Source organism: Erigeron canadensis, chromosome 5 (genome assembly GCF_010389155.1).
Source record: "Erigeron canadensis isolate Cc75 chromosome 5, C_canadensis_v1, whole genome shotgun sequence".
NCBI lineage: Eukaryota > Viridiplantae > Streptophyta > Magnoliopsida > Asterales > Asteraceae > Erigeron > Erigeron canadensis.
Window position 1 is genome coordinate 39,868,970 of NC_057765.1, and position 20,559 is coordinate 39,889,528.

Here is a 20,559-nt window from a genome sequence, read left to right on the forward strand (position 1 = left end):
TTAAATGATCATATATTTTTTTCAAAAAAAATTCAAATTAACAAACTTTTCAGCAACCCCATCAATTAAAACTCAAAAACAGATCCAAAAAAGAACTACTATAATTATGACTTTTAAAAAATATATATAGTGTAAATTTCTTTAAAAAGTAAAAAACAAAAATAACTGTTGTGTAAAAAGAAGGGAGAAAAAGAAAAATGGATACAAGTTAATGAAACAACAGAAAAGCACAAAAAGAGAAATGTAGGTTGATAGAGCTGCTGTTTGCTACTGTTGATTACACACCTGTACTGCATATACATACATATTTTTTATATTATATGTGTGTATCTGTATATATGCACACATGTGTGTGAGGGTGTATCACAGTTCTCCATATATCTATGTTTGGATGAAATAATAAGAGTGAGAGTGAGATGCCATGCTTATGTCCGCCAAAAGCATATTGTTTCCTTTGACTCAAAATTCATCATTTTGCTACTTTAATAAGTTTGGATATATACTCGTTTTTGTATCTTTGTTAATTGAGATATGTCAAATGGGCCCCTATTATTTTTTAAATCACTCCTCAAATGGAAAAATTTTAGTTGAAATCGACGATTGAATAGTTAACACATATGGCAATATAGAGTTGGTATAATTCGTTTTATACACTACACTTATAATAGAAGTCGATCGTGCCTTAAAAGACCAGCATTTTACGCATCGTATGATATGGGTATTATGTAGTGTACTTACAAATAGAAAAATATTATTTCATTCATTTCACACTTGTATTATTGTAACAATTGTTGCTTGTATTACAATAATAATGTTGAATGTTATTTTATTTTATTTTATTTGTTTGTTTTCTTTACGCGGTAAGATCTGATCGGAAAATGACAATTCGTACTCTTTATCAACATAGACATAAGTTTGTTTATGATTACATACGTATACAATAGATTCCAACCTTTTCAATTCATTTGGAACTCAAACAAAAAGCTTCAATGGGCTGTTTTGGGACTCAAATTTGACCCACTAAAACACACTCATTTTAATCAAGTTTTATGTCTTTTAAAAGGCCTAATCACATGTTAACATTACTTATTTTTAGATTTTACCGAAACAATATACACAAGAAGTTATAGCCACTTAAAAACCGCAAAAAGTGCATTTCTTTAAGACCAAATCTGGTATTACTTACTAATTTCAACTTTTTCTTATTTTTTAGGGTTTGTTGCCTTTACACGGTAAGACCCGATCGGAAAATGACAATTTTGTTATTTGCACTCTTTATCAACATAGACATAAGTATGTTTATGATTACATACGTATACAATAGATTCCGAACTTTTAAACTCATTTGGACATCTAAGAAAAAGCTCCAACGGGCTGCTTTGGGATTCAGATTTGATCCACTAAAACACACACATTTTAAGCAAGTCTTATGTCCTTTAAAAGGTCTAATCACATGTTATTATTACCTGTTTTTAGATTTTACCGAAACAATATACACAATAAGTTATAGCCACTTAAAAACCGTAAAAATGCATTTCTTTAAGACCAGATCTGGTCATACTTAGTAATTATAACTTTTTCTTATTTTTGGTGGTTTGTTGCTTTTACACGGTAAGACCCAATCGGAAAATGACAATTTTGTTGTTTGCACTCTATAATCAACATAGACATAAGTATGTTTATGATTACATACGTATACAATAGATTCTGACCTTTTAAACTTATTTGGAATTCTAACGAAAAGCTCGAACAGGTTGCTTTGGGACTCAAATTTGACCCAATAAAACACATTCGTCTTTTGAAAGGCCTAATCACATGCTATCATCAATTATTTTTAGATTTTATCAAAATAATTTACACAAGAAGTTATAGCCACTTAAAATCCGCAAAAAAATGCATTTTTAAGATGAGATTTGGTCTTACTTTTGCGGTTTTTAAGTGGCTATAACTTCTTGTGTATATCGTTGTGGTGAAATCTAAAAATAGGTAATGATAGCATGTGATTAGACATTTCAAAAGATATAAGACTACTTAAAACGAGTGTGTTTTAGTGGGTCAAATATGAGTCCCAAAGCAGCTCGTTGGAGCTTTTTTGTTAGATTTCCAAATGAGTTTAAAAGGTCGGAATCTATTGTATAGTATGTAATCATAAACATACTTATGTCTATGTTGATAAAGAGTGCAAATAACAAAATTGTCATTTTCTGATCGGGTCTTACCGTGTAAAGACAACAAACCCCAAAAAATAAGAAAAAGTTAGAATTAGTAAGTAAGACCAGATCTGGTTTTAAAGAAATGCATTTTTTGCGGTTTTTAAGTGGCTATAACTTCTTATGTATATTGTTTTGTTGAAATCTAAAAATAGGTAATGATAGCATGTGATTAGGCATTTGAAAAGAAATAAGACTTACTTAAAACATGTGTATTTTAGTGGGTCAAATATGAGTCCCAAACAGCCCGTTGAAGCTTTTTGCTAGAATTCCAAATGAGTTTAAAAGGTCGGAATTTATTGTATACGTATGTAATCATAAACAGACTTATGTCTATATTGATAAAAAGGTACAAATAACAAAATTGTAATTTTTCAATCGGGTCACCATATAAAGACAAGTTTTAGTACATTTAGATAAAACATTGGATATACACATGACATTATTTCATTGACAAGATACCTTATCAAATTTTAACAAATTGGTATTACACACTTACCCGTGAAATTGTGTCTCTGCCATATCTTTAGCTCCACGAAGAAAAGCTTTTCATTTCACCACGTTGTCAACTTTGGACCAATAATAAAACTTAAAGTCGAAAAGCACATAGTTAATTGTTACCCACATATGTCAATTTGCACAAAAGTCTGACAATATTTAAGCCCATTAAAATTCATCATATATCCCATATAAATTGCGAATATTGAAATATCACCAAACTCATTATTGTTTTATTGACCTAGATTAAATTAAATGTGATATTTGTAGGCTACAAATCTACAACAATGGCTCTTGAAAAAAAGTTGCATGTTTTTTCAAAATTTAATTATAGAAAAGTAAAAAGAAAAGTTTGAATTTGAGCTTGAACTGTGAAATAGTATGTCCCTTGAAATAAACAAACCGAAATATTATCGGTAATTTACTTGATCTTGTCAAAAATATCATATATACATACATTGTTGATAGATGAATCTTTTTATTTGATAAAAGAGGATCCCAAAAATAAAACTCTTCTTCTTTTTTCTGAGCTAGCCTCCCATCAAAACAAATCCTAACAACATAATAGAATAAGTTTTCTGGAAAAGTTATCTCTTTAACATAGATATGAAGTTATTGATTATTTTAGATTTTAGCTTTTTATCTTAAAAACAATTTTATTATAAAAAATATGAGGATTTTATATGTGAGCCAAATAACTAAGATTCTTATTTTTAATTCAACTATTTCAAATCAAATTCGAGTTTTCATCAATTGGCTTTTGTTGAACATTTCATCAGTTTGATTTAAGTATCAATTCTAAAAATTATACTTATAAAGATAAACTATGGATGGTGATTTTATGAAATGATCGTCGTTGATCTTACGGGTATCTTCTGGTAATTTTTTTTTTTTTTGATATTTTTTAATTTATATATTTTTAATTTAATGATCATTTTTTATTCTAATTTAAGGGTTTTTTTCTTTAGTGTTTATAAAAGTTGTTAGTTATTTAATGTATATCTTTAGAGATTTAATTGAAGTTTTAAAATAACCATTGTTTTTTCTCTTCTTATTTGTGGGTATGTGTTCTTATTTATTCTAAAAATCAATGCTTTTCATGTATCCATTATGGATCTTTATGCTATAATAAACGAGCATGGTACCCGCTCTATGTGGCGGCCATGGTGTAGAAGACGGTCTAGTAGCGGCGGTGATGGTACTGTTGGTAGTGGTGGCGGTGTCAAGTGGTGTAGGTTGATGTAATTGTGATAGTGAAAAGTTTTAGAAGATAATGGCTTAAAGTGTTAAGAATTAAAATAAGGGTTTATGGTGTAAATTAATTCATTAAGGGCAAAGTTGGTAATTTATAAAACGCTTTCCATAGTGAGTTTTTATTAAAGGGTAATTTAGTAATTTCGTATGTAACATATGAGTAACTATTTTTATTTTGAGGGGGTACATAATCTTTATATAGGAGTATAGACATAGATATTGCTTTTAATATTTTATTCATGGCGTTTTCAATTTGTTTATAAAAATATTTACCCTTTTAAATATGGTTTTATTTTATATATAAGAATTTATTTTAGTTGTATATTTAATCCTTCACTTAACATGTTATTTTTTTGTGGCATTCAATCATACATTGTCCATTCAAGTGAGGCCATACTTCTAGAATTCAGAAGTAGTTTATAACTTAGTTATTGATTTTATAATTGATTTTTAATTTAACAATTGCTTTGGAGTAATTTGTACTAATTAATGCAGGCTCCATGGTGGAATCTTGCAATATATGAGTGGTCAACAACGATAATTTATTGTATCGGTCTAAAGTTAGATGTCTGAAATGTATGAGTATAATTTTACCCTTCGAGGACTATTCCATCAATTTAGAGGCTTTGCTTTAGTTTCCCCAAAGGTCATTTTTTACTCTTGCAATGATGCGGACAGAAGATTTTAATTCAAGGTATAAGATTTTGGCTGCTAAGGTTTCATTTTATATTATTATCCAAAGAGTCCATGTGGAGTGAACAACTTTAAAGAACTAAACTGAGTGCAGTTGTCATATTGATTGTTAGCAGCATTGGGTTCTTACTTCATGACATGCCCTGATATATAACATAGAAGTGAAACATTTAATCTGTTTAGTGCAACTAATACAGTACTACCCCGAGTATAATATTTATTATGCAGTCAATTAACTCGTGGATGTGCTGCAAAATTTTACCATTATATATCATACCCACTTTTTGCCGATCGAAAAATTCTTGTGGCAAATAATATCATTTTGAGATTGAGGTTGTTGTTCGGTTTACTTTTTAGATTATGGGTCAAGTGGTATTGATTTGCTTTAGTAAATTGTGTTGCAAATTGTTTCAAGTTAGTAGGTTGTTGCAAGAGTCCGCTATTTTTAATAGTGCAACTGTTTTCGGGTTTTGTATTCATGGTTGTTGATGGTCTTCATTGATTTAGTTTGTAATCCTTTGAAATGATGTCGACAGTGATCATGGTCTTTTTTTTAAGATACCATTGTTGTATTATTCTTATTGTGAGACATTTTTATTTAAAGATACCATTGTTGTATTATTGTTATAGTAAGGCCTATATGCATTGTGCATTACTTTGAGCGGTCATCATCTTGATAGTTTTGGTGTTCCTATTCTTATGTATTCTGGAGTTAGGAATATAGAGGAGACCGTAAACATATATACATGCAACCCTTGTGCGTTTTTTCAAGGGTTTGTATCTGTGATTACGGTTGAAACATGGATATGAATTGAATATGAAATTGTAAAAGTGCAAGCATCTAATTTCATGACTGCTACATTTTGATTCTAATTTCAGTAAAGGAGTATAGGCAAGTTGCAATTTGTGTGTATTTTTTGAATTAGCACCATTAAGGTGTGATGGCATCTTCATGGCCGTGATTTTTGGAGCGATGTGTACACGTCTTTTTTTATTGTATACGAGTATAAGTTATTATAACTTTTGTTTCCTTGAAAATGTAGAGTACTTCTAGAGTTCTTGTATAGTGTTTTTCCACTTCCAATGCAGCATCAATTCACCTAAGCAAATTGGAACATGAGGACTGAGGAGCAATACTTGCTGCATCTATGTATTTATATAAGGATGAAAGCTATTATGGTTGCATTTTGTGATATGTGAACATGGCTAATTTCCTTGCGGTTGGTATACTAGCTATACTAACTGAACTAGAACAATTAATATTAGTAAATTAACACAACAGTTTTGGTCATCTGTATGTACTTTATTTTGTATTTATAACTCATCTTATCGTAGTTTGTTTATATGATACTATCAATATAAATAAGTTAAACTAAAAAAATTTACAAATTTCTAATTTCTACTTATGTCCGGGTAATCACTCGAGTTGATTAGCTAGTAGGTCAATAAATTTACATGATAAAATAATAAGTCTTATCAAATACAGTTTTACTAGTTAAACTGCATAACCTACAATAAAATTTAAAAGATGATTCATAATATAAAATAATAATTTTCTTTATATATATTAAAGTCATATTTAGCATATTTTTAAAATAATATACAAACTCAAAAAATACTTAGATATTCATACAAGTCATTCTTAAACTGATACGAGCATGGTACCCGCGTAATGCGGTGACAATGACAGGAACTGTGATGTTGTGGCATCGACGGACGGTGATAGCGGCGACGACCGTTGGCGGCGACAAATGCATTAAGTGGTGTAGGTATTTGATATAAGGATATTTGATTTAAAAGAGTAGTGATATCTTTTAGAAGATAATGAAATGATTGTGTAAGTTAATTCATTAAAGGTAAAATGGTAATTTTACATGTCTTAAAAATCTTAGGGCGCATTTAGTTTGAGAAAATGTTTTCAAGTTTTCCATTTCTAGTTTTTTAGAAAATGAAAAGGTTTTTCATTTCTAAAAAACCCTTGAAAATTTTAAAAACGCGTTCAAAATAAAAGATGGAGTTTTCATTTTTCCATTTTAGAAAACTAGAAAACATGTTCAAATTCACTTGTTTTCTAATTTTAGGTTTATAAAAGGTTTGGAAAATAGAAAAGTGAAAACAAAAACTGAAAAAAACAGTTTTCTAATTTTAGTGCAAAAGTTGGAAAGGGGAATTTTCATTTTACAGGAAAACTTTTCTAGAAAAATACAATTTGAACGCGTTTCTTGTTTTTCATGTTTTCTTGAAAAATGAAAATGGAAAACAGAAGAGTTTTCTTGAACTAAACGCGCCCTTAACTTTTATATAATTTTTATATGGTATTATAAATTAAACTAATTTATACTTAAAAATAAAAAAATAAAGTTAGTTCAAATAAACCCGATTTTACGTATCTGCAACATTGCAGTCGGCAACCCCCTCTCCCTTTTTCAGATTCGTCTTGTGTTTAACTTTAGCCATAGTCGCAGTCTCTTTTGCAGGTATTTATATTTATATCTGTATCTATCTATATATATCTATCATAAGCAGAGTGTTCTGTTTTGTCTATGCTGTTTATGCTTAAACCCTAATTAGCTTAGCCCTAGCTTAAACACTTGGTAATTATTTTTACGAAGCTTACCATTTGCGTATGACCATTCCTTGATTTTATGAGGTTAATTGCTCATATTATAATGTTGCCTGTCAAGTGTTTGTTGAAATGCCTATCGAAAAGAATCCTCGGATTTTGTTGATATAAGTATGCTGACTTTAGTTTAGCTTTTTAGTAATCCCCTGCATGTCTAGGGTTTTGAAACCGTTATAACACGTTGGTTTGATTGTTTATTGTTAATATGGTGTTTTTTTTATAGTATGTAGGGTGCATCGAAACGAATGTGTAAGTACGTTGTAGTATTATAGCTTTAACCCTTAAACGAAACAAGTTAATTGGGGATCAATCCGGATCATGATCCATCGATGTAAATTAGTTGTGGATCGTTAATCAGATGGTGGTCCATTTAAGCTGGATATTTAGTAGTTCGGATCATGTTTCTATCCAAGTCTATTCATTGACGTGTTTATGAGTCAAGTTCATTCTCCTCAAGTTATAATATGTTTTATGCGAATTTGAATTTGTTACTTCTACAATGATTTGATGTTGTCGCATGAATGAAAAACCAAGATCTATCATTGCTATGTAGTTAAAGTGTTGAACTTTAAAATAATTTTCGAAATTTTATATTGTGTATGATAGGATCCACCATTGTGAAAAAGAAAAGAAGATTTTGTAATTGTTTATCAACAATATTTAGAGAAAACATTGGAAGCATGGGAAAGAAAGGATCGAGCAACAAGGCAGCCGCTGCAGCTTCTAGGCCTCATATGTCAGTTACAATTAAAGAAGCTTTAACTGGGAAGAAACATATCAATGCTAAGTCTTCGTTGAAGTTACAACATTTAAAGGACCTTGCAGTTTGGGCCAGCCATGATGCTGCCATACCTCCATTGGGTGCTTTCTTTGGTCATCATTTTGCTGCTGCTTCTGAAGCATTGACAGCACCAGTTGACCCATCCTTGTTAACTTGTCAAAGGTAATCTCTGTCTCTGTATGCCTCTAATCTCTTTACACGGACACATACACCTAAACTACCGCTACCAAGCGTAATAGGGTGGGACACGATAATGTTAGAGCTTGCGCCGATTTATTAATATGTCATAATGTGTTGGATAGACCTGAAACGGTATCTGCGATTAAACGAATTGCAAGTAGTCTGAGTGTTAAGTATGGTTATGGATGCTAAGTTAGTCTAGTTTACTTAATAAACTGATTAAGGAGGTTGTTATGCATGCCAAATGCACTTGACAAAAATTCCAAGTTTTCAACCTATTTGACACCCCGTTAAGGATGAAATGAGTCTTGATTTGACCCATTGCCACCTTGTTAAACACTATACGTATAAACCAGTTAACTATTGTAATTCTTGTACTTTTCTCCAGCTTTCAAGTGAGCAATTAAACTGCAAAATCCCTGATGAGCTTAAGGGATTGGTCATAATTTATAAAACATATCTTATACAGTTATACCTGTCATATTAGCAGGCTCTGTTAAATGTATTACTTTAGCTTAACTAATATGGAAATAAACCAGAATTTGGCTAAAATTCAGTGTTCTTATAGAACTTGCAAGCATCAATATTTTCTTTTGAAAATTGGAGTCAAAATATGGTGGTACAAAAGATGATCACTCATTCACTCTATATGTAGAAACTTTTGAACTCAGAAATTTAAATCACTTTTAGTGATATTTTGATGAAATGTGCAAAGGACTTGATCAGCATATCTGATACTTGTGCAGATGTGAGACTATACTTCACCCTGGCTACAATTGTACCATCCGAATTGAGAAAAGCAAGAGAAGTACTCGATGCAAAGGCAAAGGCAAGGAACCTGCATGCTATTCTCAGAATAACATTGTCTACACTTGTCATTTTTGTTCACACCGAAATATGAAAAGAGGCACCCAGAGAACAAGTTTACCAAAGGTCAAAGCACATCAAAAATCGACCAATAGAAAAACTGGTTGCACAGGTATTTCTTCTAATTTTCCTAAAGATGATGTTATCGCACCACTAGCGCCCATGGTAGACAACACTTTCAAGGGACAAAACATGGGTATTGTGGGGATAAGTGAGACATCGGAAGTCAATGACGATATAAACTCTACAGCAGCTCCACATTTGTCCTCAGCAGAACCTTGCAAGGATGATATGAACTCTACAGCAGCTCGACTTTCACCCTCAGCAGACGCTTCTTACACGGGTAAAACTATGGGTACTGTGGAGATAATTGAGACATTGGAAGTCAAAAACGACTCTGCTGATATGAGTTCATTAACCTCTCCACTGGGGTCCACAACAGTTGACCCCATGGACAAAATGGGTATTGTGGAGATAAACGAACCATTGGAAGTCAAAGACGAATCTGCCAATATAAATACTCTATCAGCTCCGCTGAGGTCCTCACTAGATAACTCCAGGGATATAAAGGGTCTTGCTGAGATAAACAAAACATTGGTGGTTCAAAACAACAATGCTGTATTTAGTCCGACTACGCCATCCAGTAGACCAGCCTTGACTCCGCTGGAGTTAAAGAAGAAGAGAGATCGATCAAAGGCTAAGAAAAAAGTGGCATCTGGAAGTACTCATGAAGGTGCAAATGCAGAGAATTCGTTGAGCAAATCTAAAAGACGGAGAAGAAAGTCTTGGACTAGCTTGAAAGAGATTGCTAAGAAGAATGAAATTGAGAACTCCAAAAGGTTGATGAACTCCAGAATGTTTTAAATAAAAGTTGCTGTTCAAAAAAAAATTATGTATTACACATGCTCATGAAAATTTTAGGAGTTTTGCGTTATAAATTCTATTAGCACTACTATTTGGTCCATAAATTATGGTTGATTGATACTGTACAGTGTGCCAAGTTTTGATTGTCCGGAAGTATCATCCAAATGAAATGAAGTCGATAGTTTAATGACTTAATTTTTATTTTTCACATTATGATTCAAACCAGCAATGCTTAAATCTTCGTTGATAATATGTTTGCACTTATATTTTTCGTATGCAATTTTTTGTTTCCATACGCCATATTAATTAAATTTTTTTTTTTTTTTTTTAACTAGACATGGTAATTTATTTATCGGGTTAATTTTGGGTCTATACCAAACAAAGGAATCTAGCATCAGGGGTGTTTGATACATTGATGTAAGTAAAAAAAATGAACCAAACTGAAGTCGTATTGTTGATAACTTGATATATATTTGGAGGCAGGGCAAACAATAGATTCATATTAGGTTGTTTTGTAGTCGTAATCTTTAGCTTGTATAGTCGTCAGTCTTCCTACACGCACGTGTCCACCGAAATGCCAATTGGTGAGATCGACTGGTCGACCAGAGACGAAAGTCGACCATAGTGAACCGGGAGTTCGATATGAAATGGCTCTTCTCAACGGATCAAAGGTATGCAAAAAAGAAAAAAAAAGTTTTGCTAATAACAATCTTATAAGCTGTCAATAACGTGCATAAATTAACTAGCTATTACCATAAAATTCAAAGAGTGATACGAAAGGTATCAATTTTTTATTCACAGCTTTTTGTCATTAGAAAAATTATAAAAAAGAAAAAAGAGATTAAAACAAATTACTTTGAAACTTAGACCTTTAAAAAAAATATTGGGTTTTGCTAAATAAAGTCCTACTCATTAAAGTTTAATTGAATAATTGTACATTTATCATAAAATTCAAAAACTTTTTTTATGTATGTTAATTGTGGATTTAAGGCCTTATTTATTCCTTTTTAAAAAACACTTTATTTTTAATGTTCTTTTTCATTGTTTTGATGTCTAACCTAGCAAAAGAAAGATTTCACAAAGGGAAGTGATATTAGTATCATTTATTTTGATCGATATATCACAACTGTACATTTCTGGCTTGTACTGTCAGCTATACAATATGTACATTGTGGTACATCAATTAATGGTACGGATATCACTTCCCTGTTCACAGATAGGGCCTTTCTCATAAAAACACACACAAACAGCGGCGAAGATGGGCGTCCCTAAACCACCACGCCCACCATTATCACAACCGGCGACTGAAGAAGCAAACGGGTCAAAGAATAAAAGAAAACGAGGCTTCAATGAATACCAACAACAACAACATAATAATAATGATACTGATAATGATGATTCTGAATATGAAATTGAAGAAGAAGAAGAAGAAGAAGATGATGATGAAGAAGTGGAAGTGGAAGTGAAGCCCATTGGAAATGCAGTTAGAGTTTCTGGTGAAGTTGGTTCCATTCTAAAGAACCATTTTATAGGCTTTGAATTGGATGCCCTTCCTTATTACCTTGTAAGTATATAATTCCTCTTCTTTTTTTTTTTTTTTCCTTCCTTAAAGTTCACTACTTTTTTTGTACTATTTTTTAGATTTTTTGTGGGTGTGTGTTATTTTGAATCATATTGTAGAATGTGAAAATTATGTGTCTATATGTGCTTGAATGAGATAGCAACCATCATGGCAGTCTAGTGGTTAGTATGCTAATGTCCTTATTAGGGGTTTCGGGTACGAATATCTTTGGGTAAACATTTTGGGGTGGCGAAGGAAAGGGTTTGGAAACGGTCATAGGAATACCCAAGTTAGGTTGCCTACATGGCTACATTTGAGATTTTGTGTCAAACACGAGCAATGCAGTCACGCGTTTTTACTTGACATGAGATATAACCTAATTGAGCATATATGTATTTATAAGTCAGAAATGTGTTATAAGGTATAGGGTTTACTAATACAGTTACTACCTACAATACCATTTCCCACCATTTGAAGAAAATCATGTAGTGCTCTTCATAAACCCGAGGGGTGGCTTAGGTGATAAGGGGCTTGGAAATCTTGGGTAAGAGCCCAAGTTCAATTCCTGCTGCTGCAACTTTGTGGTGGTTATTTAAGCACATAACTAGTTGGTTCTGGAGGAGAAGACTTTGCGAATACGGTCTTGTTTCTTAATTGGCAAACACTCTCCTTAGCTGGCTGTTTAGTCTGCCTAAACATTGTTTTTCGCATATTTTCATCGGGACTAGGCGTGTGAATTTGTCAGCAGTAGCGGTTATAAACATTTTGCAAGTGGTGCTCTTGATAGGACATTGTAAAAAAAAAGGGTAAATGGGTAGGAACCCTCTGGTCCCATATACTATCTTGGTACCCAGAGCGCACACCGCATAGAGCTCATTCCCGGTGAAGCACCATCCTCACACATGGAGCACAAGATATATTTCTCCACTTGCCTTTGGCAAGGTTTGAACCTATGACCTTGAAGTCTTCATCTTGTTGACCCACGTGATCACATGATGACGGTACCAGTTGATCTATGATCAATTGGTTGTTAATAGGACATTGTGAGTTTCGGTATAGATGGAAGATCTTTAAGCGTTAAAAATCGTAACTAGAATAACAGGTAAATGAAGAAAGGCTGTAGATTTCACACAATCAATCACAAAGTATAAGAAAATTACTAATACTAAAAGTTTTAGCTTTTAGGGTTGCCTGTGGGCTGATGCTTATTGAAAGTTGAAACTTTGAATTGACTGATTAATTTTTATTGGTGTTCTGCTTGGTTTGCTAGTTTTTAGCATTTGAGATTGAGGAATTTGCTCGATTTTAGGTTCTTTTGACTATGAATAGATTGTTTTTCGCATTATGTCACCGGGCCACTACTGCTAAAAGTCATACAGTGTAATCTTTTTTATTTATTGAATATGTAGGAGGATGTTGTACTTGTAGTTCCCGAAGGACATCGTTTGGACGTGAAGCCCTCTGTGGCTATAATTAAGGTATTTCGCTATTTGTTACTCTTTCTTATATGCAAAGGTACCTCATCTACCAAACCACATTTCTCTAACTTTGTTTGAACACGAACACCGAATATATGAGTATTAAAGTCAACCTTAGTGCTGCCAAATGCAAAATTTTACCAACTATTTTTTGAGAATTTGATACCTTCCATAACCTATGTTGCATCATAAGCGATATGCTGATCAAATTTAAGTCGGAACTCAGGTAATTTGGTTTTTGAAATTTCAAGCTTTGAAAATGTTAGTGTTGTGGAGTTGCCAATTGCAAGTCATCTAAGCATGAATGGATCAGTTCAGGTTATGATTTATCTGTAACAGGTGAAATGAACTATTAGTTTAAATGCAAATCCGGTCAATAGTTGTACAAAGTAATAAAATCCATAAAATCCCGAATCATCTTAAAATTAATATTCTAAAACTCAATTAACCAATGAGAATCTTTAATTTTTCAATTAACCAATCAGAAGCTTGGTTTACTGTAAAAGTCCTATCAAAAAGTTTCTGCAATTTATATTATATATAACGAGATGGGTACCCGCTCAATGCGGCGACGGTGGCGGCAACGGGTGGTGCTAGTGGCGGTGGTGGTAACGATATGATTATTAATCTAAAAGTAATTGATGTAAATGGTAGTGTAGTTATTTTATGGTTAAGAGATGAATCTTTTGTAAATAACTTTATTAAGAGTATTATAGAGATATAAGGTGAAAATATTTTAATTAATGAGTAAAGGAGATAGTTAGTTTTGATAAATATGGGTGTAAAATATTTTAGGGATATATTGGGTAGATTTAGTGTGTGAGTTATGAATGTGTTGAAAATTAAGGGTATTTTAAAGGTAGAGAGTTGAAAAGAGGGGAGGGTAGTTTGTTTATTAATAGAGTATAGATTTTACCTTAGTTTACTTAAAAATTGGACTTACCTAACTAAAAATGTCTAAAATATTACTTTATGTTTAATTTACCAAAAATTAGACTTTAATACTTGAAAATATCTACTCCTTATTAGATTTATTTTGTATAAATAAAAATAAAATTGAATTTAATATTGATGCAAGTAATTTTATTTAACTCTTAAATATTGTTATCCATTTGAAAGTAGAAGTTAAAAAATCTACGGACGCATGTGTATCTCTAAACTATCACTACGTATAGATATCAATTGTAAATATTTTAACGGCCTTATTTTAACCTAACTATGTGTATACACGGGACTAACATTTGGTTATATTAGAAGAGAAAATGACTATTTTTGTAATATTCTCATTATTGTAATATTGGCACACTGATATCTTATAAGTTTTGTGTAAAATCTTGAACAAAAAGTGTTTTGGCTCAACCTAGAAGTGCCAGAACCTATCCGTTATTGCATATTTGCATTCTTGTTTTGTGATTAAATGCCATTCATAATTTCAAGTATATGTTTTACCCTTTCCCTGAATTTTGACAAGAACTTAAGTTGGAATACATTTGCCTGTTTGTTTTTGTACACAGGATGTAACTACAATAAAAAATGAGGGCGTTACTGTGACTGGGCAGAGGTTATATCGACCTGAGACTGCAAAAAAGGAAAATGGTGATAGGTGGAAATCGGATGAAGCAAGAGAACTTTTCTATAGTTTTGATAAGTATGAGTTCCCAGCTGACAATGTCATGCACAAATGTCAGGTGCACTTTGTCCCATCAAGCAAAAAGATCCCAAGTGCTAATAATTATCCTGGTTTCATTGTTCAAAAGGTCTACGATTCTGCATCTAAGAAACTCATTGACCTAACAAACACAGGTTATGAAGAATATAAGCAGCATGAAATCGATGTGCTCATAATGAAAACACTTTCCCGGATTCCTAACTTGGAATGGTAGATTAGAAGAGTCTAGCTGTATGATGTCGGTCATGTAATATTGTAGTATAAAATTGCTTAAGAGTATCAGGTCACCCCTTTTTGTTATGATGATGACTGGCATCTTATCTTTTGAAGTTTCTGTTGGATACCCAATTGGATATACTAATGGTTACTCGAGTTAAACTATGCAACATCATTAATCAACTTTCGCCCCCTTGAAAATTGAATTGAAAAGCTCACCAGCAGAGAAGCTACAAGCCAAAATATTGTACAAATTAGCTTAGTAATTGCTTCTTGTAAGGATTATTTGTCATTGGTTCACTTTCAAATTAATGCCAAGTCAAAATGAAACGCATATCCACAATGAACAGGGAACAACCGAACAATAAAAGGAAATGAAGTATATCTAGATATTTTTAACTATTGCGCAAAAGTCAGCCAACACCATATGCGATCTCAAGTATGTCCCTCTTCTTTCGGATCTTAGATGTCTGCAGCCAGAAAATTGTTGGATAAGGTCACCTGTAAAAGAGCAATAAAGTGTCAGATCACTTAACATAGTTTGTTAAATTAAGAAATAAAAATAAAAGCAAGATGGGGGTAGTAATCCCATATATGGTGTTTGAGACTTTTGAGTCACAAAACAGACTATTATTTTTTCAGCAAAAAACGTGTTAATTATCGGTTTCATATTATCACCATCTTCTGTATGAGGACATGTGGTCCTCTCAAAGATTTTCAAAATATAATGAAAAGCAATACATACCTTCTCGCCTAACTTGAAAGGAGGAAGACCCTTGTAAGGGCAAGTATTGCACCGAAATGCATCACCTAATCCACACTGCATTTCCACGTGGAAGTCATTTTCAGATATAAGACTAGTAACTGTTCTAGATAACTAAAAAAAAGCTGTCCAGAATTTGATTGGATGTCCTTAAAAATGCTGGTCAAGGTTCGGGCTGAGTTTTTAACCAAGACCAAAAGTACTAGAGATGGCAATTTCGATTCGTTTTCTTATAAATGTGTTTAACTGGGGTAATATTCAATTTCAAATGGGTCAAACAGATAATAAAAATATGAAGTAACATCATATTGAAAGGAAATGTATCAGACGTCCAGGGTGTATATTAAAAGCATAAAACCTCCTAAATCATTCATTCAGAAAGTTAAAAATATTTATTACTGCTCTAATCCTAGTTGACATACATACATTAATTAAAAAAATCAATATTTTGGCCTCAATATGTTACAGACCAAATTAAAACGACCCGTGACCGATTACCCAGCCCACCAAATTATAGCTCTCTAATCAAGACGGTCTCATCACCTGGACTTTCTCCCTAAATTATTTTGAAAAGGTAAACACAACTTGCATATCCATCAGAGAATCGGTGATCCCTCGAGAGTGTTTATAGGTTTCGAAAAAGTAAAAGTTTGACACGTGTTTATCCAAAAAAAATAATTGCAGCAGAACATGTAATCACATTCCTGTGATTATTAATGTAAAAAATAGAACATACACTGCCACAGGCTGACTGCGGATTTTCAAGCTGGTCCATGGTGACTCCCAACTTTTGTACTTTTTCCTCTTGTTCGGCGCGTCCACAAACACAGTTCTTGCATGCTTTCTTTGTTTTTCCAACTTCACAATCCCCAACTGCAAAAGCACAATAAAATGTGCGATAAGAAACAAAATGATAACAAACTTACATGTACATCTATTGATTGGTAATGTCAAGCAAAGGCCGACTTATGTTGCACATGAAGTTTGATTTTGCCTATACAGTACTGGTTGACAAAATGGTTTTTCCTAACTTACTCTTTGGTAAGATACTTGATCAAATTGTAACACTTGTACATCATTGCTTTTTTAACTTAATGGACATGTAATTAAACTTCAAAACATATAACCTTCATCCAGAAATTTTGAATCAACAACTTCATAATATAGATTTCTTAGTTGCTGGTTAATCTGTTAATGAGTTAATGGTTCTTATTTGTCACATTTGTATAGATAACAAAAATATTTTGTAACATTGTCGATCTAATGATAAGGATATACCAGTTACAAAAAGTTTGTATCTAGTAGAATCATGAAGTATTTATATATAGTCAATCACAATGCCATCTAGATTTATTTTGTTTATTAATACCTGAAATGTAATGTTTTTATCACAAGATATGCATTAAATTAAACCTATCTACATTTCATATAACTAATGATAAAATCAAACAAATTTTGTTTGTTTTTGAAAAAGCTGATAATGATTATCCTTCGATTTTTGGCGGGCATAATCCCTTCTCTTATGTTTTCCCTCAAATTGCACTCCTATAAATATTAGATACCATCCATTCATCAATCCCATCATCTATGTGCTACAACTTTTACTAAAACATGCTTTGTATTGTGACATCAAAAAACCCAATCAGTATAGCTAATATCTCTCTGGTATTCTGGTTGATGTTATTAATGGTGAGAGAGACTTTGGCATATGAACATCAAGAAAATCCGTTGGGGAAACAGACATAGGAAGAATCCAGAAACTGTTGTCATTGGCAACAGTTTTTAGATTGTTGCAATATGTATGTTTCCACAAAATGATCTTAACCTATCTATGCCAATACTGAAGACTGTCTCAACATGAATAGCATCAACCAAAGAGAAATTCCCTTCACTCGACATGTGGATTGGTTTTTTGAGTTCACCATACAAAATACTTTCATGCCAATCCAAAATCAAGAGACAAGTATCATCAGCTTTTTTGAAGTAAAAAATCGATGAACTGGGATTCTGATGCATATGGATAAAAATAATCTCTACCAATATACCCTTCCACCCTCTATCTCTTCATTCTGCTTCATGAAAAATCAATTTGTAATTTTCCAATACATAACTGAAACCATTCAACCAAGAAAATTCACTTCTACGGTTCTACTTTCTAAGCACTGACTCCTTAGTGATCAAGGTGATTAGACTTGTGAAAAATGAGAAATCAATACACAAAAACAATTATGTTTGATTTAAGTTGGAGATTAAATTTATGATTTACAAGTTTCAATGATTTCTATTACATTCTTTATTCAGTTTAAGGATTAAGCTGAAACCAACTGAGCTCATTCAGTCCAGGAACCCAACCTATGAGTGCCCCAAATGGCGTTCAGTTATTCATCTCATATTATACTAGTGTGTGTGTGTGTGTGTGTGCGCGCAATCAACAATTAAGTTTTGGTCCATCTGATAATCTACTTAGGTTAAAGCTCAGGGTTGATTAAAAAAAGGACAATCAAACATTTAACTTAAAACTAAATGCCTACTGATCGGTCCTGTAATGATATTGGTCCAAAAAATTACCCACTTTGTTCCTATGAAGAGCGCTCTATATACTTTAGCGACAAGCAAACATTATTACTATGTACCTGTTAATCTAACCATATTCAGAAACTCAATTGTAATGGACTTACTAGGTAGGAGCTCAGGCTTCTTCAAATCCTCTTCAGATAAGAGACTATCCTCATCAATAAGATCCATATCATCATTAACCAGAACTTTTGGTAAAGTTTTCACCGGCTTCTTAAGTGAAAAAGATGAACCAATCTTCCATGAAGGTTTCTTTCCCTTAACCTGTTGATAAGAAAAACAACCCATTCAGATGCTATACAGTGATTTCTCGAATTCCCAGCTGCAGAAGAGGACGAGAAAAGAAATCTTTAAGACTCCCCCCCCCCTCGCGTCTTTTTAACATTTACTATAAAGTGACAAAAGATAGTTAGATAATGATGTCATATTTCTTGGCTGTAAATGTGGTACGATGGGAGGGTTTGGTAATGGGTTCGCAAGCACCTGTTTGTCTGAATAGCAAAATTTACAATGTTATGCAATATAAATAATCCTTAGGTGACTTTCAACCCGTTTGACCCATTCCCATTTGGCCGAAAACTTATATATGATCTGATTGAGATACAACAGAACCCAAATCAACCAATTTACAAAATAAGACAAAATGGTCCCAACATGGCTGTAATAAATTCGGTGATAACTGAATAGTTTTGCTTACCCCAAAAGACTGTAGACCTTCAGACAATACCTCTGCCATCCGAACAACCTCAATATCAGAAAATCCTGCAACTAATAACTTGCGCTCCAGGGAAGATGTTGCCTGCAAACCAGTGAGAGAGATTAATACTCAAACCCGACTGCACATTGACTGTAAGAAGACAAATTTCTTACATTCTCTTTGGCAGCATCAAGAGTTTGATGAACAAATATTTCTCCACCGGGCTTCAAAACCCGTGAAAGATCCTCAAACAACTTTCCACTCGGAAAATCTTGTGATCTACCCATTGATACAATAAAATCCACAGACGATGTGTCCATTGGCAAAGAACCTATTATTCATCAAATTGAACCGTAAGAAACTTGAAAAACGTAAATGGATATAACTACATAAGCTACATATCAAGTCGTATGAGATAATGTAGTATTGAAAAGTGAAATAAGAATAGTACTAAGTGATGAAGCTTGTGTGACGATTAGCGGATTGATTTTGTCAGCTGCTTCCTTCTTCACCATTCTTACAGCATTTAGCACTTCATGAAGAGGCATCATCACATTCTCGATAAGTGCTAGCACACTACCTTCAAACCCTTGTGTGGCCTACAAATTTTTAACAAAAAAACGCGTGTGGTGATTACCTAAACCGACCCTATAAAAAGCTCTATCTTGCGACTACGCGAGTCTAGCTGATATAATGAAACTAACTAAACAGTTTGTTGCAGAAAACAGGGCACTTTATCAATATGGAATTTTCAAGGGCAATTTGAAAAACAGAAAACGTGTACTTTTACGGAAAAAAAAATACATAAATCTAAAAATGTTAGCTTGACATAAAGATAAAAAATTTAAAATTCAAAATTTAAGACGTTACACTTGTAAACCCTAATAGAGGCTTAAACCCTACATAGATACGAGTAACAATTATGTGAAATCAAACAAAAAATAAGATCAATTAGTTATAAAAATATAATATTTAAGTTTTGGATACTAACCATTTCAACCGCAATTAGAGATAAGTTCTGTTCTGGATGAGCAGTGGGTATGTGTATATATATACGAATTGACCTGTGAAATAGATATAGAGAGATATAATAGTAAGTTATATATATAGAGAGAGAGAGAAAGAGAGGGGGGGGGGGGGTTAATAAAATAGAGTAATAATTAGGTTAAAAAATAAAGAGACCGGAAAATGGAAACGGCGGTGATCGGGGGGAAATATTTGGGAGGAAGATATGTTCACAATTTATTTATTAGGAATTGTGGAGGTAACACGTTTTTATGTTTAATTCTACAAGAGAATACAATACGACCTACGTAACTACGTTAAGTAATTTTGACCCGCCAAAAGTCGTATGTTGACTTGATGTATAAACAATATCCATCCATGCTTTAAATATAAGCTAAGTTTAACCCTCCGTAGAAATGATGGGTTGCAAAGTGATAAAAAAAAAAAAAAGAGTGGTTAAGATGATGAGTTGTTAAGAACCACGTTAATGTGATCAAACACTCGTCACAATCTTCCCTGTTTACATTTTAAGTTTCAATATTTACTTTCTCAAAATGCCCATATTTCAATTCTATATTTACTTAACACCCTTATACTCTCTTCAAATCTCAACCAATCATTTGTTT

General features: G+C 32.7%; 3 protein-coding genes across 3 annotated transcripts; 2 read left to right on the top strand and 1 right to left on the bottom strand.

The window, feature by feature from the left end:
• Window positions 1-7,028: 7,028 nt before the first annotated feature.
• LOC122600464 lies at window positions 7,029-10,144 on the top strand. Its single transcript, XM_043773181.1, has 3 exons — window positions 7,029-7,132; window positions 7,885-8,221; window positions 8,986-10,144. The coding sequence occupies exons 2-3, from the start codon at window positions 7,959-7,961 to the stop codon at window positions 9,968-9,970; spliced, it is 1,248 nt and encodes a 415-aa protein (XP_043629116.1). The 5' UTR covers window positions 7,029-7,132; window positions 7,885-7,958; the 3' UTR covers window positions 9,971-10,144.
• A 1,018-nt stretch (window positions 10,145-11,162) lies between these two features.
• Window positions 11,163-15,056, top strand: LOC122600207. The gene is made up of 3 exons (XM_043772884.1): window positions 11,163-11,534; window positions 12,941-13,009; window positions 14,524-15,056. Exons 1-3 carry the CDS (start codon window positions 11,229-11,231, stop codon window positions 14,890-14,892), a joined length of 744 nt encoding a protein of 247 aa, XP_043628819.1. The 5' UTR covers window positions 11,163-11,228; the 3' UTR covers window positions 14,893-15,056.
• Window positions 15,057-15,139: 83 nt separating this feature from the next.
• Window positions 15,140-20,208, bottom strand: LOC122600206 (anamorsin homolog). Its single transcript, XM_043772883.1, has 9 exons — window positions 20,111-20,208; window positions 19,920-19,992; window positions 19,380-19,527; window positions 19,102-19,259; window positions 18,929-19,030; window positions 18,336-18,495; window positions 16,394-16,530; window positions 15,640-15,714; window positions 15,140-15,395 (listed from the first exon to the last, which is right to left on the bottom strand). Exons 2-9 carry the CDS (start codon window positions 19,920-19,922, stop codon window positions 15,357-15,359), a joined length of 822 nt encoding a protein of 273 aa, XP_043628818.1. The 5' UTR covers window positions 19,923-19,992; window positions 20,111-20,208; the 3' UTR covers window positions 15,140-15,356.
• Window positions 20,209-20,559: the final 351 nt, after the last annotated feature.

What these genes read in the sequence shown, in the direction of transcription:
- LOC122600464 (XM_043773181.1), top strand. Translation starts at nt 7,959, where the DNA reads ATGGGAAAGAAAGGATCGAGCAACAAGGCAGCCGCTGCAGCTTCTAGG. An exon ending in TCCTTGTTAACTTGTCAAAG is followed by an intron (nt 8,222 to 8,985) that starts GTAATCTCTGTC and finishes ATACTTGTGCAG; the next exon opens with ATGTGAGACTATACTTCACC.
- LOC122600207 (XM_043772884.1), top strand. Translation starts at nt 11,229, where the DNA reads ATGGGCGTCCCTAAACCACCACGCCCACCATTATCACAACCGGCGACT. An exon ending in ATGCCCTTCCTTATTACCTT is followed by an intron (nt 11,535 to 12,940) that starts GTAAGTATATAA and finishes TTGAATATGTAG; the next exon opens with GAGGATGTTGTACTTGTAGT. An exon ending in CCTCTGTGGCTATAATTAAG is followed by an intron (nt 13,010 to 14,523) that starts GTATTTCGCTAT and finishes TTTTGTACACAG; the next exon opens with GATGTAACTACAATAAAAAA.
- LOC122600206 (XM_043772883.1), bottom strand. An exon ending in TTGATGCTGCCAAAGAGAAT is followed by an intron (nt 19,031 to 19,101) that starts GTAAGAAATTTG and finishes ACTGGTTTGCAG; the next exon opens with GCAACATCTTCCCTGGAGCG. An exon ending in CGCAGTCAGCCTGTGGCAGT is followed by an intron (nt 15,715 to 16,393) that starts GTATGTTCTATT and finishes GTGGAAATGCAG; the next exon opens with TGTGGATTAGGTGATGCATT.